The sequence below is a fragment of the Fundulus heteroclitus genome, chromosome 2 (genome assembly GCF_011125445.2).
Source record: "Fundulus heteroclitus isolate FHET01 chromosome 2, MU-UCD_Fhet_4.1, whole genome shotgun sequence".
NCBI lineage: Eukaryota > Metazoa > Chordata > Actinopteri > Cyprinodontiformes > Fundulidae > Fundulus > Fundulus heteroclitus.
In genome coordinates this window covers 12,907,424-12,934,129 of record NC_046362.1, presented here as the reverse complement: position 1 = coordinate 12,934,129, position 26,706 = coordinate 12,907,424, and the positions used below count along the sequence as shown (strand labels likewise).

At 40.8% G+C, this 26,706-nt stretch overlaps 1 protein-coding gene across 1 annotated transcript in view; it reads right to left on the bottom strand.

The window, feature by feature from the left end:
* Positions 1 to 5,163: 5,163 nt before the first annotated feature.
* Positions 5,164 to 26,706, bottom strand: part of LOC105938610 (LHFPL tetraspan subfamily member 3 protein) — a 40,651-nt gene continuing 19,108 nt past the window's right edge. The window contains exons 2-4 of the mRNA XM_012880423.3: positions 13,662 to 13,898; positions 7,808 to 7,835; positions 5,164 to 5,513 (exon numbers count right to left, since the gene is read on the bottom strand). Of these exons, the coding sequence (XP_012735877.2) occupies positions 7,819 to 7,835; positions 13,662 to 13,898 (254 nt within the window). The 3' untranslated portion in view covers positions 5,164 to 5,513; positions 7,808 to 7,818. The remainder of the gene's footprint in view (positions 5,514 to 7,807; positions 7,836 to 13,661; positions 13,899 to 26,706) is intronic.

Below are 26,706 nucleotides of genomic sequence, written 5' to 3'. Positions count from 1 at the left end.
GTAAAGACCAGAATACCACCAACGTCTTTCAATTTCCCTGCCAGAGAATTTAAAGACAACCGAAGAGCCGGTGGGGTGACCAAAAGAACATGCCAGAGGGACTGGCTCGACAAGTATGACTTCTTATCATACTCTGCCCAGGAAGATGGGGTGTACTGTTTGCCATGCATTTTGTTTCCTGTTCAAAGTCAGAGTAGGAGGGCTGGTATGTTGATAGACCTGCCATTTACTAACTGGAGAAAGTTCAATGAACAAATGACAACACACATGCAACAGCAGTACCACCAGAGTTCTGATGCAAAGCTTCATGCATTCGTGGGTCTAATGAATGGTCAACAAACAAGGATCAACCACACGTTGAGTACTGAAATGGATAAACGTGTTCAAGACAATAGACTGTTCCTCTCATCAGTTATAAAATGTCTAGAACTGTGTGGGCGTCAGGGCATCGCCCTAAGAGGCCATCGAGATGATCCATCATCGGAAACTCTAAACAAAGACAACTTTCTTGCGCTTCTCAAGTTCAGACAGGAAATAGGTGATGGCCCACTCAAAAATGACTTGGACTCATGCAGTCAAAATGCAAAATACATTTCTGCAACATCTCAAAATGATTTGCTTGATTGTATAAAAGAGTATATTCAAAGCACTATTGTGCATGGTGTGCTGAATCAGGAATGGGGGCCATACTATGCTGTAATAGCTGATGAAGTTACTGATGTTTCAAACTATGAACAACTAGGTGTGCGTATTCGCTACGTGAAAGATGGCATTCCTGTTGAAAGGTTAATAGATTTTGTTGGATGTGATTCCATAACAGGGGAGGCAATATGTAAAAACCTGTTGACCTCTTTAAGGAAAGTTGGACTAGATCCGAAACTGTGCCGTGCTCAAGGCTATGATGGTGCTGGCAATATGGCAGAAAGAGTAGATGGTTGTGCTGCAAACTTTTGCGAAGAATCCCCAAGAGCTAAGTACTTCCACTGTGCGAGTCACCAATTAAACCTTGCATTATCAAAGTCATCATCTGTTCTGGATATGAAATGTATGCTTTCGACTGTTGCTTCAGTTGGTATTTATTTCAAGGATTCACCAAAGAGGCAGCAACAGTTTGAATCTTCAGTGGCTGAGATTAACCAGGAAAGGCTTGCAGCAGAGCAAGAACTATTGGCTAAGAAGAAGATAAAGCTGATGTGTGAGACTTGTTGGGTTGAGCGTCACACTAGCCTTGAAGACTTCCACAACCTCTATGAGGCTCTTCTCCATTGTCTTAATGTGATATCAGAGAATGCAGATTCTGTGTGGGATGCCAAAGCAATAGTTGAAGCAAATGAACTCCTCAGAGCAGTAACTTCAGCCAACTTTATTGCTGCTTTACAGTGCAATATGTACTTCTGTGGATTCACCAAGTCACTAAGTACGCTATTACAAGGGTCATCACAGGATGTCCTCACTGCATATGAAGAGGTCAAACTTGTAAAAGACACTCTAAGGGACATAAGATGTAAGGCTGAAGCTGAATTCAAAGAGGTTTATGAATCGATGGTAGAAATGGGGAAACTAGCTGGTTTTGATGACGACCTCCCAATACCTAGACGTTGTGGACGACAGACAACGAGAAACAACAATCCTTCAGACAACCCTATGGAGTACTGGAGATGTACAGTCTTTGTTCCATTTCTGGACAGTCTCATCTCAGAGTTTGACTCTCGCTTCAGTGTTATGTCCTCAGCTGCCATACTAGGCTTAAAACTATTGCCAAGCAACTTGCATATGATGAGCGATGAGAGTGAGAAAGAGATCTTTAGATCATATAAAGATGATCTACCATCAGGATCAACATTCAGGCAGGAAGTGAAGTTGTGGCACACAAAGTGGTCATCATCAGTAGAAAAACCCAGCTCTCTCTCTGAAATTCTAAGGATAACAAATATGAAGTGCTACCCAAACATTTCTATGATTCTTCACCTTCTGTCAGTTATACCTGTTACCAGTGCTTCTGCGGAACGTGCTAACTCAGGCCTTAAAGCAGTGAAAACTTTGCTAAGGTCGACTATGGGACAGGAACGGTTTGTGGCTTTGGTACTTATGTATGTCCACAAGGACATTCATTTAGACATCAACAAAATCATTGACATATTTGCCCAGAAGCATCCCAGAAGGTTGACATTTGTAAACCCATTATCATAATCATCATAAAGGTAAATAAAGTTGTAGAGTCTTACAGTAAGTCTTACTGTTCTATTATAGACTTACATGTTCATTGGTTTAACTTACTTTAAAGTTGTTGTCTTTTCCTCAACATAGTTTATCTTGTTAAAATATATTCAGAAATTCTTTGTCACTTGATCGATACCAAACTGTTCTAAGTCCTCGGGTCTTTTTATTTCATTTTCTGTATAGATATCATTTCTGGTAATAAAGAAAATCTTTGATTAATTGTTGATGAGGATCATTTTTTCTTCAAACTACTTTTTAACCTGGTGCATGCTGTAAAAACAGAGAGGTTTTGGCTTAAAAATCCCTTTTGAATTACTATAATGTAATCATTCTAATTCCACTTATGTTCATCCATTAAAATGATTATCAATTCAAAAACCTTTAGATGAATAATTAGGGTAGTTTGAAAGAGTGAAGATGGCATTCTTTGGCCATTTAGCCTCACGTTGTCTTGACATGACCCTTGACCCAATGACCCTTAGGTGCGCACCCCCCTTTGAAAAATCCTGGATCCGCCCCAGCCACATCCCGTAGTCGTCTTGTTAGTCCAACTTCAGCTGCTTTGGTCCCCTGAAGTAGTGTTAATAGAGTCACCAACAACCAAAGGATGATGTGACTGCGTAAACAAACCGTGCCCTCCATATTTATTGGCACCCCTGGTAAAAGTGTGTAAATAAAAGTTTAAATGGTAAAATGGCTTGTACTTGTAAAGCGCTTTAACTAGTCTTGACCACCTCCAAGCGCTTCACACTACAGTTCAGTCATTCACCCATTCACACTCTGTTTAAATCAAATTCAGAGGCATAATCTCAGACTAGGAAAAAATATAAAAATCCAACCACTAATTTTGGCATATATGTTCAGTGAGACGAAAAAGTCTCATTGTAAGATAGAATTGTTTATTTTTTTAGAGAAATCACCAAAGAGCAATTATTGGTGTAAATATTTCTTAAACCTGTTTTTGCTAATAACACAACAGTTAGCCTTTTCCTTCAACCTGTTTTAACATGTTTGGAGCATAGAAAGAGGGATCATTTTCCAGTCTGCTCACGCCAAGGTTTATCTAGGATTCAGGTGTGAGGATTGTGATCACCAGGGAAGATGGTGGATTTTGTTTCAGACAGACAGATGATGGACCATCTTACAGCAGCAAGACACAATGACACCCATTTTTCTGGTAGAGTTCATCAGATTTTTGTTTAAAATCTCTTATTCAAAAAGTTAATGATGACATGAACACTACCAAGGCTCTCGGGGGGGAGGGGGGAGGCTTTGGAAGAGAATTGGGCCCACAACATCACAGCCTCTCCTACATAATTTTTAAAAACATTCATCTTTTGATTCACACCACAACCACAAGGAGGGTTTTTGCCTAAATGCTAAATCGTTCTTCAAAAAGAGGCCCCAGTTAAAGCTTTCATGGAGTTTTGCAAACTGCATGTTTACGTCTGTGATGGTACGGCAGAAAAGTCATCACCCATGGCATCGTTCCCAAGCAGCTACTTAGCATGTATGCATCAATTGTTGTGTGGTTGGGAGCTTTTTTTAAACTCCTTTTCTGTCATCCTTGACAGGTGGCAATATAAACATAGATCCAGCTTAACAGGTAAAAGAAATGGGCGTCCGTGTCGCATCATATTTATTCCCCAGGGAAACAGAAAGTAATGGAATGCCAACTGGATATTCCCAGACTGTGATCAGCTTAATAAAGCACAGTTTAAAATGTTAATTTTAAATGCTAAATAAATGAACTAAATAAAAAATTTAGTTTGTAAATAGAAGATTATGCTGCTGCAATAAAACATCTACTTATATTCAGGCTTTTTGTTTTATATATCTTTTGCACTAGTTGCCATGCACATTCCCGGCACTATAAAGTCTATTAAAACGATCAAAGCCCGTCTTTTTTCTTTTCTTTTTTTTGTTACAATAAAGCAGAAAAAGCACAACTGAGACTTACAGTGAAAACCTTTATTAAGTGTTCATATTCTTAAAGGAATCTCTTCAGTTGCTCTAATTGACTTGACTTATCGATATCTACAGAGGTACCTATTTACACGATAACATATGGATGAGTGAGGCTGGGACAGGCGAGTTCATCTCGACTCGAGTTCACATGTCAGACGCGCCTGTTGCTCCGTCGCGTTACCCTGTACGTCCCAACAAAACAGAGAGGGCAAGGTCGTCAAAGAAGGACCCGCCTGGAGACAAAGACAGATAGAAGATATACAAGAGGACGAGTGTGTGTGTGAGCTTGGTAAACTAATACACTCACAGCACACTTACAGCAATGTCGTGTTTGTGCATGCTCTCACCGAAACACACGTACACACACAGAGTCAGACTCATGTAGCAGCTTTGGAGCCCTGCAGCTGGCAGTTCTGATAGCCACCATCACAGTGTAGATACACTAACTACAAAATGTTAAGTCCCCTCTCAAACTTGAGCGCTGTGCAAAGTTGGGTAGTAAATATACGGTGATGGATGGGTTCAGTTAAAATCCTTATAGATCCATTTTAAATATTCTCTGTACACGCTTTGCGATTCTAGTCGTCTCCGTTGTATAATATCGTTACTGCAAAACAGTTTTAAATATCCTTTTTTTCAGAGAAAGAAAGTAGCATATGAGGAAGAGACTAAAGTAAAACCTTAACTTTGTTTAACCTAAACACTACAGAATAATCCGATATAATTCATTGTTGTTGTTTTTTTTTTAAATCTTCTTTTCACAAATAAAACGCAATACTCATTCTGACGGTGACACACACGTTTTGGTGTTAACATAGGTTAATACTTGTATGGTGTTAACATAGGTTAATACTTGTAATTACACAACTGTATTTATAAGTCTTTTGTCTGGATGTAGATGGGTGTACGGGCTTGTGTGAGAGCTGGGACAGGTGTGGCTGGACCGGAGGTGTGTCAAAGTCAACGTTTTTTTTTTTTTTTTCTTCAGGTAGTAAGATATAGGCTATTCCACAGGCACGCTGTTCTTCTCCACAGAATACCAATCTCTGCCCTTGCCGTCATGGCCTGTGCATTGCTGTGCAAGGGTCAGCTCCTCAGTTGTAAGTTGGAAACGGTGCTCTGGGCTCCGTCTAAGTGCTGGAAATAATGAAGTGGGGGGGGGGGTCTGTGGGCAGGATGGACGAACTCGAAAGGTAGGTGGTGAAAAGGAAGGCTGACTGGTTCTATAGAGTTCCAATTCATCCTTGACTCGGTCTGCTTTCCTCAAATAAATTGTCGAACGACTGGTACTTCATAGGAGAGGGCACTCGGGGGAATTGGAGAACCTGCAAGAAAGAAGAGAGAGAGCAGAATGCGTGTGACTGAGCACTCAAGTGGCGGGTTAGGGAATAGAAATCAGTAAATGGCGTACACCTTAGTGTGTGTGTCAGGTAATCTCAGTATAAATTCAGCTATTCTGTCAAGGCCTCAGATTTTTTTTTTTGGAGAACGTCAACGAACAAACATTGGCTCGAAGACATGGGAACACAGCCGACAGGTCTGGGATAAAGTTGCGCAGCACTGCAAAAAGGCATCTCAATGTAAGTAAACCTCTCTTGAAATCAGTGTATTTGTCCTTGATTTGAGCAGGTAAATAAGACGATCTGCCAATGAAATTAGTATTTTTACACCAAAAATAAGATAGACTGCACATGAAACAAGATGATTTGTTTGTAGTGGAAAAATCTTATTCCATTTGCAGATTATCTTATTTACATGCTCAAATCAATGGTAAATACACCCATTTCAAGAACATTTTACTTATTTGTAGGTTCCTTTTTGCAGTGAGAATTTTAAAGCAGAAATATGTTTTCTAAGTTGAGCATCTGACTTATCACTATTGTGATTGTGGCACGAGCCTACGCCTAAAGAGACAGGCAGTGCAAGGAATCAGAGAAGCAGTCAAGGGGCTCATTATAACTCAGGAAGAGGTGCAGAGATCCACAGCTCTGCTGAGAGATCCTGTGGACGGGACAGGTAATAAAAGTGCAACCAACAGCTCTGGCCTTTCTGCGAACGTGGCAGGAAGAAACCCTCTATCGAAAGGAAAGCCACAGAACGTTGCATTTAAGGATTGTCACAATAGGGACCAGCAAACATGCGGATGAAGGTGCTCTGATCAGTTGAGCCCAGAATTGGGTCTTGCAAATCAGCAATGTGAGGTGGAAAGCCAACACTGCACATCACCTTAAAAACTTTAAAGTCCATCTTATAGAGACATATAGCGGTGGCAGGACCATGCTGTGTTATGCTTTTTTTCTCAACATGGACAACAAACCTAAAACTATAGTTGGTAATTCTGTTCAGAAACACTTTTTGAAATACTGGGTAAAATGGTCGATGAAACTAGTAAATACATTATTTATTCACAAAAAGGAGGTTAAAAAAATCCTTTTCTGTGGGAGCTGCAGGCCTGTGAAAACTATAACCAATCCATGCCCCCTCGGTCCAAAAGGCATGGATTTAACGGAGTTTTGTTTCTGCTTTCAACCTCCTTGGTCCCTCAAGTTCCGGAGGAAAGGCCTATCTACTGTCCGTCCGTTGTCTTCCGCTTATCCGCTTATCTACTGGTTGTCTCTTATGCCAGTCATTCTGACGAGCTCACATAACGCCAGTTTGTGTGCTTGTTCCTTCATAGTATCAGCTTGCTGGCTGCGGATGGGCCCTTCTAGTGTTTATGTGTCCGGTCGGTTAGCGGTTTGGTTAGCTGTTAGCCTAGCGGTTGTCTGTTCATTGTAGCTTCACTGCTCTCACCGTAAACATTGAGCATGGCTGAGAGTCGCAAGTAGCAAACTGCGTTTGTTTTTATGAGAAGAGGGAGGTCTCAGTAGAAAGAAATAAGACCAGAGTGGATTTGGGAGATTTTTAAGATGTGATCCCCCCCAAGGAGAGGAAGAGCGAGGTAAGCCGGTCTTGGGCATGCACAGTAATTCACAAATGGACTTGGGGAAAAATCACTGACACTAGCTTTAAACACAGGCCGATTTAGGAAGACAACCTGTCAGAGGCTGCAAAACGTGAAACGGGAGCAGAATTCACCTTCCAGTGGGACGACAACGATACGCAAATATACAGCCAGAGCTCAGATGGGTTCCAGCTCCAGTTAAGATGCAATCAAGAATTTGTGGCAACATCCTTTGGAAAACATTAGCTCTGGGAGCCGAATACGAATTTATGCCACATTGCAGATTGTTATTTGTGGAAAAAAAAGTTTTTAAAACCACATGTTTGTCTCCACCCTCGTCATCACATCAGCACTACTTTGTGTTTTGTCTTTCCTACTAAATACATTTCGGTTTGCGGTTGTAACGTCACAGGATGTGGGAAAGTGTTGCAAGGCTCTGTACCATTTTCTCTGTCAGTTTTACAAATCTGCCTTCTACAGTAGCTCAGAATGTTCCACATGTGATTGTTCGAGATATTAGTGGATGTTTCATTGAACTGAAAAATTTATTTTAGATGCCTAAACCTACCTCTTCATGTAAAATGCCTAAACAAGTCATGTTATAGATTTAGCATACATACTCTAAGACATTTCCACCTACAGTAGATGTGAATAACTGGTTGTCCTTCAACTTACCTAAACGTCATTTAGGCATTTCCTCCCTCTGTGAAAGAGCAGAAATAAAGAGAAAATTAGATCAGCACAGGTTAAAGCTACAAAATGCAGGAGACAAGATGAGATGGAGGCCAGTGACAAGCTGTGGTGACCTCTGAAAATGAAAAGCCAAAGGTTAATATTACAAAAATATATTGTCTCACAAGTAATACGTTGAGTAAGTATTTAGTGGTAATTCACACAAAGATGTCACCAGGGATGAGATGGTTGTTTGAAGACTATAATTAGCTGCTCATCAATGAAATAATCTTCAAGTGTTCTAAAGTGAGTAGAAGTACAAGCTCACAATTCACGATTAAACTATTAGAGTGACATCCAAACCTTTACCAGTATTATCTGGCGCATAAAATAGATCAGTAAAAATCCATCGGACAGTCTATGGAGTGAAAGTGAACAAATGCTGTGTAGGGACGTCTGCATCTCATATATTCCATCCTTCATCCCTTTTATTAGGTAGCATAGACAAGCAACACACAAACCCGACCTAACAACAAGACCTTGTTTATTTGTTAGTTTGTTTCGTTGGGAGGCTTGTTGACCACCATAACAAGTAAAAGGTTTTGCCTAAATAATAGCAGCTGGTTTTGTGTTATTCTAACTGCTTTGTTGAATGTGTTTGATGTATTTGCACTTTAAAATGTCTTGCAAGTTAAAATGTTCAAAAGCAGCAAGTCTTGTTTTGCATGTCTATCTGTTAAGCTTGCTTTATCTGAAAGTGATTGTGTTTCCAAAAAAGTAAGCAACCAGTTATGCTGCCTGTCTGCTCTGTAGATATTTTTTTACCTCACAGCAGCTGTTGATGATATTTACGAAAAATATTAAACATTGTATAATAATAATAATAATAATAACTTACTTTTTGTAACATGCTATCATTAATTAAAGGTACACAACATATTTTTTGTTATTTTAGAATTACTTTCTATATATTTAACAGTATTATTTTCCATTCATTTTTCATTTCTGGAAATACCCGCTCTGCTATGCCAAATTCTCTGAAATTTCAGTTTCTGCGCTTTATTCTCCTCAAAACTATTGTTTGTTTCAATTTGAACCATTTTTTAGCAGAAAACAGCAAAAACAGTGACGGTCCTATCATTTATATATTGCAGTTACAACACAGAGGCGCAAGTCGATGACATAACCCGTAGTAATTCCACTTCCACCAGGTACACACTTCATAGAAGGGTAGGGTGTAGTGTGATTATTTTCATTTGGGACGTGACAGACAGGGGACCACAAGAAAACATTTCGGGAGTGTATTAAGTGACTCATCACTGAGCCATAACAACAAATGCACAACTTGAAACAACAGAAGCTTCTCTTCTTGTCTGCATAAATTCTAATGGTCTTGCTCATTCATTTGTTTTGGAGTGAAGAAACCACCAGTAAAATAATGATTTAATGAGAAACAAATTCTCAGACACTCTTCAGGTTCAGTAGTGATCCTTCAGCTATTTCTAAGTGTAAATGCAGCAGAGCTGTATCATGGATATAGGATCTTTGTGTTTGTTGGTGTACAAATCCACTTTAATGAATGTCTGTTAGTTGTACTAAAGTTGGCTTGTTTCCCTTGATTAGATTTCAATGATACTTTTAAGCTTCTCTAAATTGGGTTAGACTTTTTTTTTGAGTCTGCATCGTTTCCTTCGTAGCCCATAAAAACAAAAGAGCTCTATGTATTTTATGCTGTGGTCCACTGAGTGTATTTGCCAGACTGCTTCATGTTTTATTACTTCCTCGATTAGTGTGTGCTTTATATTTCCTGTCTGGGGAAAGCCACATGGGTTTTAATAAATTATTAGACTAACCTTAACACAAGATGTGAAACGTGCTCGCTTCCTGTGAACATTTGCTTTTGCCGGTCTTTTGTGACACAAATTGGATTAATAGTGGACTTCACAGGAGTTTATCTTGTTCACACAACCGGTGAAAAGTGCATTGATTCCACTTTGATGGCTGAATGTTGTAATCCATTTTAACTTCTAACATAATTATACATTTTGTTAAATCAAGGCGCAGTTGTGAGGATCAATTAAACTTAATGTCTTTAACTTACGACGCGTAACATAGTGGTGTGTAAAAAAGGTTATTTATAGTGACTGCAAGGAATGCAAGTGAAATAAAGCCAAATTTTAGAATAGTATAAAATACTGTATAGATTTGCTGTCATTTTCGTTACAGAACAATCTGTTTTTTTTATAATTTCAAGTAAAAAAGAAGTTATAGATCTGCAGCAAAACATCAGAACCCCTTATATGTTAGGTATAATGCCTTGCAAAAGTATTCATCCCCTCCTGGCATTTTTCATGTCTTGTTGCTGCCTCACGGCCTGGAATTACCAAAACCTGTGTACACACAGTGATGCTGCACGGATGAACAATGGGTGCAGAATGTGCATACATACTTGTATGTATAGTATATGCAAATTCTCAACTAGAACCGCAGCTCTGCATATCATTACATCATTGAAGAAATTTTTGGTAATTTGTTTACTGTTACTTTCCATATTATTATTATTATTATTATTATTATTATTATTATTATTATTATTATTATTCAGAAATGTGTGTGTGCATACACACATTGTTTATGTAATGAATAGATATACGTGTACACTTGAGTGTGTATTTTGCAAATTTATGTGATTTTTCTAGTGTAGAAACTGAAGCTTGTGGAGTGTTTAAATTGGTTCATTAATTTAGCTCTATTGTAAATCTATGTCAGATATAAAGGCTAATGCACAGACACAGCATAAAAGTATATGGCATTGACATTTTAAAAGTCTTAAGCCCTTCCTGAACATGATAAAATCCTCTTTGTTCGATGCTGTAGCGCACATATTCCTTAGTTACTGGAGGAAAATAGGGAGTACCAATATGGCGCCTGGTGGCTTTGCAGCGACGTGTACTACCGACGGCCAATCAGCAATCCACTGAATAAAGTGAGATCAGTGGGTGCTATGGACAGATCCGCCCGTCTCTGCTGTGGAGATCTGCAGCTCCTTCAGGGTTACCTTTGATCTTTGTGCTGCCTCTCTGATTAATGCCCTCCTGGCCTGGTCTGGGAGTTTTGGTGGACTTCATTTATCTAACAATGCAACTATTGAAGGTAATTGTTTGTACTATAGCTTTATAAAATATGGAGAATGGATAATGAATCAAGATGCCGATTTTCAGATTTTTAAATATTATTTTATTTCACCAACTTTGACTATTTTGGCCAGATGCACAATTGAAACATTTAAATAACAGACTGGAATGCAACAAAATAGGTAAAAAACCAAGGGGGTTGAATGCTTTTGCAAGGCACTGTATTTGGGCACTCCAAAGCTTTTGACTGGAGCCGTTCTGCATGGAGATTATTTACCACCCACATTCAGGATACTAAGAATACTGATGCAGAGATAGCCAACCACAAAGGAAACATTACTGAGAGCTAACAGAGACGTTGTGCTTTTTATGGATGCAACAATAAACATTCCAAAGTGTACAGAAGATTGTAGACATCTTGTTATCGAGGAAGTGCCGCAGCGGCAACTATAGGGAGCATGATGGCGTGTACCTAGAGACAAAGAGTGGCCATCAGAGCTGCTACCTAGGTACATCTTCAAGCATAAAATAACTACACTGCTGTCTTTTTTTCTGCCTATGTACATTCATCGCTTGACAAAAGGAATTGTATAAAGCTGCAAGTACACAGGCAGCATTCCCAGCTGCAGTCAGCTGCTGTGCTTGTTTCATTGACCCGCTTCCTTTCAACCCCTCTGACTCTGCAATCCCACGAGGCGCTCAGTAAACTCTTTGCATCTAACCTCAGGCTACCAAACAATCTGCCGGTCGTGCTTAATGAGACCCTGATATGTCAGTTTCTACTTTTAAGAAACGTCTTTTGAGATCCAAGCCAAGGAATGTTCACAAAGTAATGTTTTATGTTTATACTCAAAAGTTTTAACATGACCTCACTTTTTACATTTATGACTGTTTTTCTTTGTCATTGGGTCAAATACATTTGCTTTTACCTTTAAAAGGGCATTTTAGATATTATCCAATCAACTGAATTGTTGCCTTTGAGCTTGCTTTTATGCGTCAGCATAAAAGTCCACTCTGAACTTTGAAATTAATTTTAATTCACGAGATTTGTGATAGCATACATTTTGCATTTGTGTCTAGAGCATTTCTTTTTGCTTTAAGTTTTTAATTAGTCCACAGCATTAGTTTCTGAACTGCACTAGACTAGCTCAAACAATATACAAACATGTAAAAGAGAAATCTGTTTAAAAAATGTTGCAGCTCATCATACTACACACTACAGCCCCTGCTGTCCAAGAACTTTGAGATATTTTTTTTTTTTGGAAGATTGTACCACCTGTTAAGATCCAGAAAGTATTCTCTGAAGCAACCTCCAGGTTCTGGGAAAGTACAGGCTGTCCTGGATCTCCATCATTTCTGAATATAATTTAATTTTACAGCACTTTTCAAACAACAGTAAAAAGCCAAAGTGCTGCCAACCCCCAACATAAAACCCACGGTATAAAAAATAGATAACCTTTCAGCTTAAGAGTTTGGAGCGTGTCAGTGTTCAGTACTGAAGGACAAAGCCGATTCCATCGTGAAGGGACCCGAAAACTAAAAGTTGCGTCTCCTTCTCTTGCGTTGGACATTCGGGGACTGACATGTAAACCTATATCTTGAGAGTGGAGTGCTCTGGTTGGGTAGTGGCCAACAAGATGATGCAAGGCCATGTGTGGGATTTGTTGTTATTATTCAGAATGATTTTGCCCTGAATTATATTGTTGGAAGCAGAAGTAGCGATGACAGTAAAGGACAAATCTGATTAAATATGACCTCTTTGCAGGTTGTGCAGGAGCTCTCACTGCAACATTCTGTATCAAACTGCACAGACACCCAGCTATAACTGCACTGCAGCAGTCAAGTCTGCAATTCACGAGTGCATGCATCAGTTTATCTGTTTCAGCTTGAGTCAAGATGCTGCTGTTTTTGTTTAAATCGAAGAGTGCAGATTTTAAATCCATTTTAATTGTCAATTGACAGGCTAAGAATTTAGCAAAAGTACTTGGCAGTTATGCTGGAAGCTTCGGTAATGTAGGATTTTGGTTAGGTGCTGGCTCACTTTGCTTTCTGGGGCTAAGAACAATAATTCCAGTTTTGTCTGAGTTGAGAAGTAAGGATTTACTGAACATCCATAATTCAAAGTCTATAAAACAAGTCTGTGAATCCGTCGAATGCTCGGATTAATCTGGCTTAATGGTTAAATAGAGCTTGGTGTCATGAGCAGAAAAGCGGACAGTAATCTTACATTTCCTGCTGATATCAACCGAAGGAAGCATGTAGAGGGAAAATAAAATTGGACCTTGCCTCAAACCTTGTAGATAAGAGGTTATAAGAGGTTTTCTGATCTGGACTACATGTGAACAAACTGATTAGGATACCAATTAATTAATTCCAGTCACCAAATTACAATGCTGTGGTTTTTAGCCTCCATTGCAGCACTGAGCTCTATAAAGACAAGCACTCAAAAAAAAGCTCAATATCTGCTGCAACAAGCAGGTTCTTTGTTATCTCGATTAGTTCAGTTTTAGCGCTGTGATGTGCTGTAAATACAGACTGAAAATGCAGTCATACAATCGCTTGCAGCATTTAATCTTTGTGGCCGTTGAAGATCGGTTCACTTTCTGTGATTTTGTCTTCAACAAAGTCACAGAAGTCAAACTTTAGCTTAACCCCACATCTGATCTTCCTAAAAAAAAAGATCTACATCAGATCTACATCGGATCAGTCAAATGCCTCCTTACCTTTGCTTTCAGCCAGCAGCTCCTCCGTCATTAGTCCGTCCTGTCGGTTGCCCAGGACAAAAGCCAGGAAGGAGAGTATGAGGGCGTCCAGGATGCCCATGATTGCCAAGATGTAAGCCCAGCGCATTGAACAAGCTCCCAGGCTGTATTTGTCCGTCTGCTCTCCGCACATCCGCCGGACCTCGTCGCTGTCCCACCCATCGGGATAGATCATGCAACCCAGCACAAGACAGACACCTAACAGCGGGGAGACAGATAGAAGAAGGGAGGTGGTGTCATTTGGTGAAAAAACAGGATGAGCGAAAGAAAAACGAGACCAATATAAGCTGCACAATGGTTAAATTGCACGGATGTGCTGTGTGATAACCGATTTTAAGGATAAGATTTAGATGGAAAGAGCGTGAGGCAGAGGAAGGATTAGCTCAAGTGTTTTGAAAATGTCTTCTGGGGTAATCTGCCGCCTGGAGCGTCTCCTGTGCTTGTGTGGTATCACGTTTATCACAGTGATTTGCATTCCCGCCCTTTGAAAGGCAAAATTCCTCTTATTTTTATTTTTTTTTTTAATTTGAATGCGGTTCTCCTCTGAGGTGGGGCTGCAGCATACCAGCAGAGGATTTACGAAAAGGAGCAGAGTGTACATATATCCTAGATGCATTCTTGATAATAAAATAATGAGCTCTTTCTATTATCTCCTTAAATTTTTTTTTAAAGTAACAAACGTTTAGTGCCTTTTCTCACAAATGTGAGAACGTTGTGATTTCCTTTCCGAACTTTCCTCACAAACGCCTCAAAGCACACAGACGCTGCGGCTTGTTAATTTCTCTGCAGCCCTAATACTCCTGAGCTCCATCAATTATTGAGGGGATATATCAGTGGGAGAAAGTGAGTAGTGCAGAAATTACTGAGCCATGTACAGCATGCCTTTGAGCAGTGAGAATCGCTGCCAGTTGTAGAGTTTACTTCTTTTTTCCTTCTGGTTTTAGATGTCATTACTAATTCATATTGACAAAGACCTCCAAAGAGCAAAACTACTCAACCGGATAAGGATGGGCTCTGCAGCAAACCAATGATTTGGCTCGTTTGTTGCCACACAGAAAAATTTGGATCGCTCAATAGCTGCTGTGAACCAACCCTAAAACGAAATTCCGATGTCAGACAGGTACACTTCTTGGGATTGGCTAATCTTAAGATTTCCTTTTAGCTCGTTGGCTGCTTCATGTCACACAACTGTCACATTGCTTAGGAATCTACTGCTGATTGGCTCCTGCCCTCACGGGGGTCTGTTTCACATGTTTTCAGGATGAGAGACCGACCGCACAAGAACAAAGCTATCCAAATAAGAAACAGGAAGCAAAATGAGTCCAAATGGACCTTAGTGCTTCAGCAATGCACAATCTGTAAATTTGAGGAAAGTACACATTCACAAACTTCGATCATTTCTTTCAACTTTTATATCAAGGAAGCAGACATAAAGAGGAGAAAACATAGCATCAATAGCAAAAAACTCCACCAACAAAGAAAAAACAGCCTAAGATAAGAGTCCCATTGCTAGTCACAGTGAATTGCATCTTTAATACAGCTGTAAGAAATTTTACATTAGAGAAGACACCATGGGAATATACACACATGCGTAAATTACAAAGAATAATATTTATGTAAGGTGACATATTGATGGCTTTTGGTTTGTGATGTGAGCCGCTGGTGCTGGTCTCAAAGGCCGGGTAGACACTGTTTGGGGTCTTTCTATTCAACAGAAGCCGTAGTTTCTAAAGGTTTGGTGATGCACAAAGTTTAAACTATTGTTCAGTTTTTGTCATGGCTGCTTTGAGTTGAATTAATCTCTTTTATTGTCTAATATGAAGTCCATTTAGACTTGGGTCAGAGAGTGTCTAATTTGATTACAAAGTTAAAAGAAAATACTGTATTGGTTTATTAGATTGCTGTGCTTTTAGGGGTGGAGGTTGGGACACTATTCATGCCACTGACATTGCTGCAGTATTTAGTTGACCTAGTGTTCCTAGGCCCCCCGTCCTGCGTGTTTTAGGTGTTTCCATTCTACCACACACCTGACTTAAAGGATGATTAACAGGATTCTATAGCACTTGATGGCATGCTGAGGAGGTTATGTTATCATATAACTGCGGTGTACTGGGGGAACAGACACATCTAAAACATGGGCTGTGGGCCCTGAGGACCAGGAGTAACGGTTAAATGTACAAATGCAGCCAACATGTGTCTCAGCATGCTTTTTAAAGTAACATCTTATTGCAAAAGCTTTGTTTTTTTTTTTAGGCCGTGCTGAAGTGTTTGACTGAACATGAAACGTTAAAGAACAAAAGGTGTGGGTTCTTTAGTGCTCCCTCAGCCACTATGGCCACTGCTGTTAAAACAATAATAATGATGATAACGCTGTGGTACCATATTTTTCGGACCATAAGGTGCACCATGAATTAACATGTCTCTGTGTGTTTTTGTCCACATATAAGATACACCGGTTAATTAGGCACATTAAAATATCTTCCCAAGTGTGTAATATCAGTCCGCTCCTTCACGTTCACAGGTCTCTATCCGTCTCTGTTGGAAGGACAGAGTAGTTAGACTACACTGCCCTGTTTCTAACATAAGGCCAAAATAATGTAACTTTTATATTGAATTAACTTACTTGGATTATTGTTGCTAGTGCATACTCAGGTCCTCAGAAGGTTTTCTGGAACTCAGCTGTTCACTGGGGTTTGTCACATTAAAAACTTGCCTCCCCCACCCCCCATGTCTTTTATATTGCATATTTAGATTAGAAGAATATCTTAAAATTACAAAATAGGTTATTACTAAAAATCTTTCTATGGACATCTGGAAGTCAAACAGACTCAAGTAGAGTGCAATTCACAATTACTTTAACCTTTTCTCGTTTGCTTTGATTATGGGTATTAAAGCTTCCTTTCTTCAGTTTAGTTTTTTCACCAAATATATTCTGTATAATTTTCACATTTCAAGTAATGTATTTTCCTTTGTTACTCTTTCAATGAATATTAGCCAAAAAAATTAAAGTGACCTTATTATTTTTAAGTTCAGTTAGAAACTGCCTGTAAAGATAAAAAAAAAAATCTTTAGATGGCAGATTTGGTCTGGAAAACCAGAGAGATGCTTAGATGGTGGAGATCAGAGTTATTTAAAGTAGCTGATATTATTTTCAAGCTACTGCAGAATCCTTCTCTATTACGTAACAGAAATTGGTGTCTAACCCTGGGTTGTTGCAACAACATTAGTGCTGCTGTACAAGTTCAGCTTTCATGAATGATTGGAGTTTACGTGGCTTTTCACATGTACAGGCGGCCGCACCACATCACACAACAAATCCATTTCACACAAGAGAGACTTAACGGGGCCCTGACAGGCCGTGATATGGCCTCACAAGCACCTGAGTCACTCATCTTCACCAGAGTAGTAGATGCTGTAGGATCACTGTCTGTCAAATGCGCCTCCAGAGTCAGCTTCAAGGATCAGCTTCAAAGGGAATGTCACTTAGGCCGACGTGTACATTTAAATCTGAAAGGTGACTGTTTTTTTAAGCAGGCTCTTAATTTTTTTTTTTGTAGTTGCTGGGTCTAACATGTATTTACTGAGAAATGTTAAAGAGAGCTGTTTCTGTAATAATCTATTGTGTCTTTGTTAGCATTCTTTCGTGATTGAGAAACAGTAACTCTTAGGAGGATTGGAATGCTGTCAGAAGACAAGAGGGATACATCCTTTGAAAGTCAGACTGATTCAACCCCATAATGCAGAAAGATGCAATGGCTCACAAAATACCTGGTTGCTGGGTTTAAATGCTACCCCCTACATACTACAAGGCCAGCTTTTGCAGAAATTACCTAATGGTAACATTACGTCATCTCATGCTACAACATGCAGTCGCTCAGTCTGCACTGGCAAAAATTCCCGCACGAGTAGGGTGGCTCTCTATTTCTCAAGCTCGGGTCCTCTACCCGAAGCCGGGGAGCTTGAGGGTTCTTCTTAGTATCTTAGCTGTTCCTCAGATTGCACTCTTCTGGACTGAAATGTCTGATGTTTTTCCAGGTATCTGTTGGAGCCATTTCTCCAGAGTGAGGGTTACTGCCCCTAGGGCTCCGATAACCCAGAGCACTACTGTTGACTTCACCTTCCAGCCACTTGGTTATGGTGTTCCATGTATTCCTTGCCTGCTGGTATCTTACACCCTACTGTGAGATACTGGATGGTTTCTGGGGCCTTTTTGCGTAGCCTGGACCTGGGATCTTGCCTGGTATCTGGGTCTCTATTACTCTGGTGCTCAAGGCCTGCTCCTGTGCTGCTATGATCAGGGCTTCAGTGCTGTCCTCTCTAGCCATTGGCGGGATTTTATCATATAAGCCACTTCAGCTATCTGTCAGTGGTACATCCCAGGGGTTTTTCCTCCCATGCTGGTTCCTTCAGTTCCTTCTCTTCCAGCTTCCACGGTCTGAGACATTCACTGAGCACTTCATCCCTCGGGGCCATCTTCCTGATATATTCTTGGAGCTTGGATGTTTCATCCTATGTATAAATAAATCAGTCATGTCAAAACGTGACCTGGAGATAATAAATCCTGCTTTTATCACAACTCAGCTTATTGCAATTCATTTTATGCTGGAATCTGTCAGGCCTCTCTTTCATGCCTCCCGGTGGTTCAGAATACTGCTACCCGTCTTTTAACCGATACACGCCAACAGGAACATGTTCCACCTGTCCACTCTTCTCTCCACTGCTGATAGTGTGCCAAAGAATTCATTTTAAAATACGTCTTTTTTAAAAATACATTAATGTTCTTACTTGTCAATACCTGCCTGGCCTACTTCAGCTTTATGTTTCTCTAAAAGCCCTTAGACCAGCTGACCAGCTTCTGTTGTTTGTAACAAAAACCAGGCTGAGGCTCAGAGGAGATCGGGCCTTTTCAGTCGTTGCTGCAAAATTATGGAACAAGTTGCCATTGAATATTAGACAGCTTTCTTCTCTTGTTGTTTTTTTGGTCTCTTAAAACCTCACTTATTTTTAGTGGGGTTTTTTTGTGAGTTGGTTTTACATGTGATGTGCAATTATACACTGTTTAAAGTTATTTAATGTTTCATAAATCAATTATTTATCATGGTGATGGCATAACACATGGATTCTCATTTATTTTACTTCTGCTTTTGTTGTTATTTTTATTTTCTTATTATTGGTTTTGGTTTGATTTATTATGGTACTGTATAGTACTTTGGTTGTTTGTAACCGTGTTGTATAACTAAAATGGATGTCGAAATATAAAATAGAATTGGACTAGTCAAAACAGGAGGTTTTGAAAACTCTAGTCAATATGTGCACATATGTGCTTTCTCTCTCTCTCTCTCTCTCTCTCTCTCTCTCTCTCTCTCTCTCTCTCTCTCTCTCTCTCTCTCTCTCTCTCTCTCTCTCTCTCTCTCTGAGCCCTTATGCATTCACAAAGGTAATACAAGCTTTTTCTAGGTCCTCCTGGTCCTCCTGGTTGGCTTTGGCTTTATCCAATACTATCATGAATATTACATTGAGGCTCAGGTGGAGTGAGTGAAGTCTCACAGAGCTGTGAAGCTGATAATGAAAAAGAAAGAAGAAAAAAAAAAGAAAAAGGATGCAGCTAAAAGGTGAATGCTTAAAGCTACCCCGGGACAGTGACTGAAAGAGAACAGGAGAAGCACATGCAGAGAATTATTTATCATTTGTGCATTACATCACAAAAAAAAAAAAAAAAATCTCCAAGGGATGCTGTTGCTTGGAAAAAATTAACAGCGGGTACTCGATATGTCCTATTTGATCCCAGAAAACAGCTTGCAGTAAGGGGAACACATGTCCTAGTGATGCAGTGTAACATGAAATGCACTAATCCTCAATAACTCAACACCAAAAAGGCAGACCCAGTCCACCAGATGAAGTCTTGCATAACAAATCATTAAAAAAAGGAAAAAATGTAAGCCTAGCTCTTTAGACTTTAAAACTCCAGTATAAAAAATTATACATGGCTTTTCACATTAAAATGAAAAATTTACATTAAAAACGTGTGGTTGTCCTTTGCAGTAAGCCTCCTTTATTCTGTTATCCCTGAAATACAATTCTGCAAAGGCAATTATCTTTAGATGTCACCCAATTGATCCAGCTGTGTCTAGCCTAATCTCAGTTTCGAGCAAGTCTTTCTATCAACGTTATGTGTGTGAAGAACACGTACTGCACATCACCCTGCCTGCAGACACTATCCCAACGGTGAAACATGATTGTAGCGGCACCACACTGGGGTAATGCCTTCTTCAGCCGATTAGAGTTGATGGGAAGATGGATCGAGGTTACTACAGAGCACTTGTGGGGAGAAAAAAAACCTGTTAGAGGCTGAAAAAGACTTGACACTGGAGTGGAGGGTCGCCTTCCGGCCCGACAGGAGCCATGCACAATCAGCCAGAGCTCAAACTGAATGGTTTAGATCAAAACATATTCCTTTTTAGAATGGCCTAGTCAAAGTGCAAAAACAAATTTCACAGATATTGAGTCTCCGGTGTAAAAATGACAGATTCTAGAGGTGCAAAGCTGGAAGATACATACCTCAAAAGACTTCTGGCTGTAATTCGAGTGAATGTAATTGTAGCTGAAACTGAAAGTGTAGGCAAATCTGTGTGGGATGCTGTTGTGGTTTACATATCAATGCCACACATCTAGAGTCTAATGTTTTATTTTCCTACAGAAAAAAAAACTGCACTGCCTTTGGGAAACGCCAAACTAAAACAAATCAATTATAAAGTTCCTGAACACATTTCCTTTTCACCTTCTTAGGGCTACATCTTGGAAAATCTTGATTCTTTATATAAATCCGTCCGTCCGTCCGTCTTCTTCCGCTTATCCGGGGTCGGGTCGCGGGGGCAGCAGCTTCAGTAGGGAGGCCCAGACGTCCCTCTCCCCGGCCACTTGGGCCAGCTCCTCAGGAGGAATCCCAAGGGGTTCCCAGGCCAGCCGGGAGACATAGTCCCTCCAGCGTGTCCTGGGTCTTCCCCTGGGCCTCCTCCCGGTGGGATGTGCCCGGAACACCTCACCAGGGAGGCGTCCAGGAGGCATCCTGACCAGATGCCCGAGCCACCTCAACTGGCTCCTCTCGACGTGGAGGAGCAGCGGCTCTACTCTGAGTCCTCCCCGGATGACTGAGCTCCTCACCCTATCTCTAAGGGAGAGCCCAGACACACTACGGAGAAATCTCATTTCAGCCGCTTGTATCCGGGATCTCGTTCTTTCGGTCACGACCCAAAGCTCGTGACCATAGATGAGGGTAGGAACGTAGATCGACCGGTAAATCGAGAGCTTCGCCTTTTGGCTCAGCTCTCTCTTCACCACAACGGATCGGTACAGCGCCCGCTTCACAGCAGACGCCGCACCAATCCGCCTGTCGATCTACCGCTCCATCTTCCCCTCATTCGTGAACAAGACACCAAGATACTTGAACTCCTCCACTAGGGGCAGGACATCCTCCCCAACCCGGAGAAGGCACTCTACCCTTTTCCGGTTCAAGACCATGGTCTCGGATTTGGAGGCACTGATTTTCATCCCGGCCGCTTCGCACTCTGCTGCAAACCGCTCCAGTGAGAGCTGTAGATCACGCCCTGATGAAGCCAGTAGGACCACGTCATCCGCGAATAGCAGAGACGCAATCCTAAGGCCACCAAAACGGATCCCCTCAACACCTTGGCTGCGCCTAGAAATTCTGTCCATAAAAGTTATGAACAGAATCGGTGACAAAGGGCAGCCTTGGCGGAGTCCAACTCTCACCGGAAACGAGTCCGACTTACTGCCGGCAATGCGGACCAGACTCTGACACCGGTCGTACAGAGACCTGACAGCCCTTATTAAAGGGTCCGGTACTCCATACTCCCGGAGTACCCCCCACAGGATCCCTCGGGGGACACGGTCGAATGCCTTCTCCAGATCCACAAAGCACATGTAGACTGGTTGGGCAAACTCCCATGCCCCCTCAAGAATCCTGCTGAGGGTATAGAGCAATTTTCTTTATATAAATTTCCAGGAAAATAATTATTAATTCCTGCTTTCAAACTATATCCGGGGAAAATTAACTGAATTATTCGCAAACTATCATGAGGTCTGGCTTCACTCAACTGCTTGCCACAAATGCAGTAATAAATGCTGAGCTGTAGATTCCTCTCGCCGCAGAAATAGCAGCACACCCGACAGAAAGCAGCTGTCAGTCAGGGCTGAGGCTGTGACGGACTGCATTATCCTGCTCCTTACCTTTTGCCTTTTTCCTCCAACTCCCTTTCTCAGGAGAGATGGAGCGGAGCAGGCGGGCGCGAGGAGTGGGGAGACTGATTATGAGGTAGGGTGAGGCAGAGACACACAAAGTGTGTGTGGCGCTGGGTCGTGGGGATTGGATCCGAGCCATCGTTCAGCCACCAGGAAGCAGCCAACATGACTTTAACGTCATCGACACCATATGCTAAAGCTCCTCTGTTCTCAGTCTTCTCCATTTCTACCCTTTCCCACACAAACACACACCTGCCTTGTTGTGTCTTTTCCACTTCCTGGGAACAGGGGGATGAAGCAGTGTGATAAAAACGCTTGCTGGCTCACAGACAGCTTATATAAGAGACGGTAGGAAGGGCAGATGAGGCGCGCAAAGCGCTGCAGGAAAGTCTGACGGCACACCAGCAGATGGCACAGGACGACTTGATTGCCACGTTGCCTAATTTTCCCGAAGGGACCAGTAAATCCCAGCGACACCGCAAGAGTCAGACATCCTTCCATAATCACCACGTGTCATTCGCGAATAGGTGAGCGGACGTCTCCAGTGACCTCCAAAGCAGCAGCGTGATTGGATTTACGTGCCGGCTTTGCCAACAAAGAGAAAGATCCCTGTAATCTGTTTTGCTGTTACATCGTCAGTGCAGCTGCGTGTCTGATTGTAGCTTGTCACCGACTGAGCCGCGTGTTGGATGGAAATAAACACTTGTCAGCCTTTTTTCTTTCATCAGTCACACATCCGCGGCGAGTATGGAAATTACGGTTTTGCGCACAAATATAATTCACGGTTCTCTTTGTTTTGTTCTTGTATTCAAAAAGCTGTGACCAACTAGATTTTGTGTGAAGTCTTTCTAAACGGTGCTGGTTAGCCTGTGTGACGGATCCACAGCAGCCACGTATATGCAGTTCTGTGAAAACGTCTTTAACACCTTACAGACTTCTTCTATTTTTTATTTGTCACGTCCAATTGTAACAGATTCTCACGCTCATTTAAATGTAAGAAATAGGAGTAAATACAAAAAGGCTGTTTTTCTCTTTAACATGGGGGGAAAAAAGACTTTCCAAATCAACCTGCCCCACGTGAAAATAGAATTTCCCCCCCTGGTTAAACATGTTTAAAGACTGAGTCCAGTTTCACGTGTTACATTCAGACCTGATTACTCTCTGACTTGAACAATCTAGAAATCAGGGCTGGACGATGTAGAAAAAAAGCCTAGCGATAAAATAAAAATCATATTGATCGATATCGATAATTGTCAACAAATTCAAAACCTATTTTGAGTGCAGCCCTGACCATTTTCTCCTGTTGCTTAGCAACCTAATTTTACATACAGAACACACAAACACTGAATTAAAACTCAACCTCTTATTCAACCAACTTTTTACGAAAACTAGAAGTTTTTAAAAAAGAAAAAAGGACGCGTGCGCGCTGAACTCCTTGAGGGGGCGGAGCTTAGTGATGGAGCGTTCCTGGGTCTGCGTTCGGGATTGGTTTGGAGGATGCAATGACTGTAATATTAACTTACATTATAGGCTAGAATGCAAAAGGAAGGAAAACGGTTGTTCTATTAGACTTTTTATTGATCCCTTTTTTTCTATCATCGATATACGTCTATCGATCGATATATATTGTTTTTGAATTATCGGCCAGCCCTACTAGAAATCACTCAAGTAGAACCCGTCCCACAACATGTAGCAGGTTATAAGATCTCAACAGCAGGAGGTTATGTGCTAATCAAACAAAATTCATTAACAGATGATAAACAGGCATAAACGTCTATCAGTCTGGAAAGGGTTACAAAGCCATTTCCAAGGCTTTAGGATTTCAGAAAACCACATTGAGAGCCATTATGCATAAATACAAAGAAAATGGAACAGTAGTGAACCTTCCCAGTCACCGTCCGCCTACCAAAATTACTCCAAGTGCTTTGACAAAGTCATCCAGGAGGTTGGTGAAGATTCTCAGTCATCCAGGTCATGGTCATTCCAAAAATAAAATAAAAAACAAAGCAACTGAACTTGTTTTCCGTAGATGAAGACGTTTTGCTTCCTCTCCAGGAAGCTTTCTGATTTCAAAAAGTCTGGAGTAATGATGAGTACCAAGCTATATACCCTACAAGGCCTTTGTTTGGGCAGTGGTATATAGCTTGGTACTCATCATTACTCCAGACTTTTTGAAATGAGAAAGCTTCCTGGAGAGGAAGCGAAACGTCTTCATCTACGGAAAACAAGTCCAGTTGCTTTGTTTTTTTGACTTTTTTTTGGAAAGATCCAGGAGGTTGCAGCAGCACATCTTAAGAGCCACAAACCTCCATATTTACCTCAGTGAAAAAATAGTTGTTCATGAATCAACATTATGAAAGAGACTGGGAAAAATGGCATCTATAGAAAAGTTCTATGGCAGAAACTGCAGCTGACCAAAGACAAAACAAAGGCCCGTCTCACATTTGCCAAAAAAAAAACCCATCTCGACTACCCTCGAGACTTTTGAACAATTTTCAGTGATCTGATGAAACACAAGTTCAACTCTTAGTTGGGTGTTTGTACTGTTGCCCTTAGCATGAAAAAAATAAATAAAAATAATTCAGAAAATAATGCTGCCGATGGACCACGGCAGTGGGAGTGCCACGGGGTGGGGCCACTATGTGCCGGTAAGGGACATTGCGAGGATCCTATGCTGTGTCAGAGTCATCAACACAAGGGACTGGCTAAATGGAGAGCCAATTCCCAGAGATAAGATGTAGGTGTCAGAATATGGGGCTGAATGTAACTTTTAGAACTCAGATAATTAATAAGACAAACCACCAATCTAAAATATACGCATTATGAAGGTCATCTTATTTATATAGTTTTATCGGTGCAGTGTTACACAGTATATGAGGCTTTTTTTTTAAGGAAGTTTTGAAAACCATGATGCTAAGCTGGATTCTTTGCAGTGTAAAAAGGACCACTTCCTGCTGCCCTCGGATAACTCTGTATTAAGCTCTAAACTCCCGTGGGAACATCATTTGCAACACTGTTCTGTTTTGACACGGCGGTGCGTACACAGAACAGAGATGGTTTGATGGGATAAAGCCTTTGAATTGACTTGATAGGTAAGTTCCGGGCAGGATGTGCTTGTTGTGCAGAAAGCCACAGAAGCTTTTCTCAGAGTGGAATATAAAAGCATGCCTGGAAGCTTCCTGCTCCCCTCCAGCAAACCATCGAGTGTTTGCCAGTCGCTGAAGCCGAAATAGATTTGGACTGGAGACAGCTTGTCTCAAAAAACACGTTCTTCTTCTTCTTCTTCTTCCAGGGAAGACTTTCAGAGTCCCTTTTAAAAGTTTCTCTTGCTCCGCTTCCAGCCACTTCTTTGACACTAATTTTTTTTTTTTCATACAACAGTCTTAAATTGGTGTCCAGCTGCCTGAAAGCCTATTCATTCCCTGGATGTCTCTAAAATTTGACACATTTTTCAAACTGATTTTCTCTCATGGCTATTAGAGTATCCCTTTCAAAGCTCTCGTTGTAGTTTTGTTTCTTTTGTTTCTTTTGTTCGCTTTTCCCCCCTCCAAAAGCTTGCGCATCTCCACGACACATTTTCTCACCTCATTTATTCTCGCTGCATGCATAATACACTCTTAATTGCCCCGTTTATCTACAAGTGATTAGGGCATATTATTGTCTTGGTCTTAGGCCATCTTTCAGTGTATCCGGTCATCGCCGCAGCCATTGAGAAGTCTTAATTATCGAGTGCGAAGAGGGACTCGGCTGTGTGAGGAAGATGGATGTAATCAGTCTCCTTCTCCACCCTCATCATTTGCCTGTAAAGCTCGCTGAATGGAAGAACTGAAGGGGACGTTTGAGCCAGACAACCATTAGCGTTGAATCGTTTTTAGGAGTAAAATAAATCTGGTCGATGGCGAAGGCAGGATTTGATCAAACATGTTTCAAATCCACGCAGAGCCGAATGCCTGCTGTATAATTCTGTGGACCAGTTCAGATGCACGACAAAATAAGAGTCTGAGAAGGAGTTTGTTTAGGAAAAAGAGCAAATGTTTATCATTCAAGTCAACATTATTTGATAGAGCTGAAACGACGCAGCTAACAACTCAACATGACACACAGTATTGGGTCCACAAGGATGAGATGAGACAAGACTTTAGGAATACATTAGGAAAAACTACTTAATGTTCTAACAAAGGTTTAAACTATGTTTCAAAGAATTTGTAACAACTACGAGGGGACACATTTTTATGTTTCCTAAAATCTGAGGTGCACCTAATGCAAAAAAATGCAATGAAAAGACAAAATAGTTGTATTCACAGATATAATGAAGCCTTTTAACGTCCAGTTCAGGTCTGATCACTCTAACCCTCTGTCTACTTCCTGCCTTATTTGCACTTCCTGTCCAGATGAAGACAGAGTTGATGAGGAAAGCTATTTTTTTTTTTTAATGTTTTTGTTGTATTCATGTGCAATAGATGTCTGGGATATGTTAAATATGGAATTATTACAAATTACTTGAAAAAGTTACATAGCGAGCAGATTTTCACTTACCCATTATCACTTTCTGTGACAGCAAACAACGATAAATGTTAGCTAGGCCGTGCCAGTATTTTAAGGGATTGTGCATCAAAAATAGGTAATGGAAGAATATATACACTGGATATAGAATGTTTAAATGTTGTATTTTTTTTCTTGACCCCTTTTTATAAATACTTTCTGTCAGAAGAAATTGGTAGTAACAGACAAAAACAGTTTTACGCTT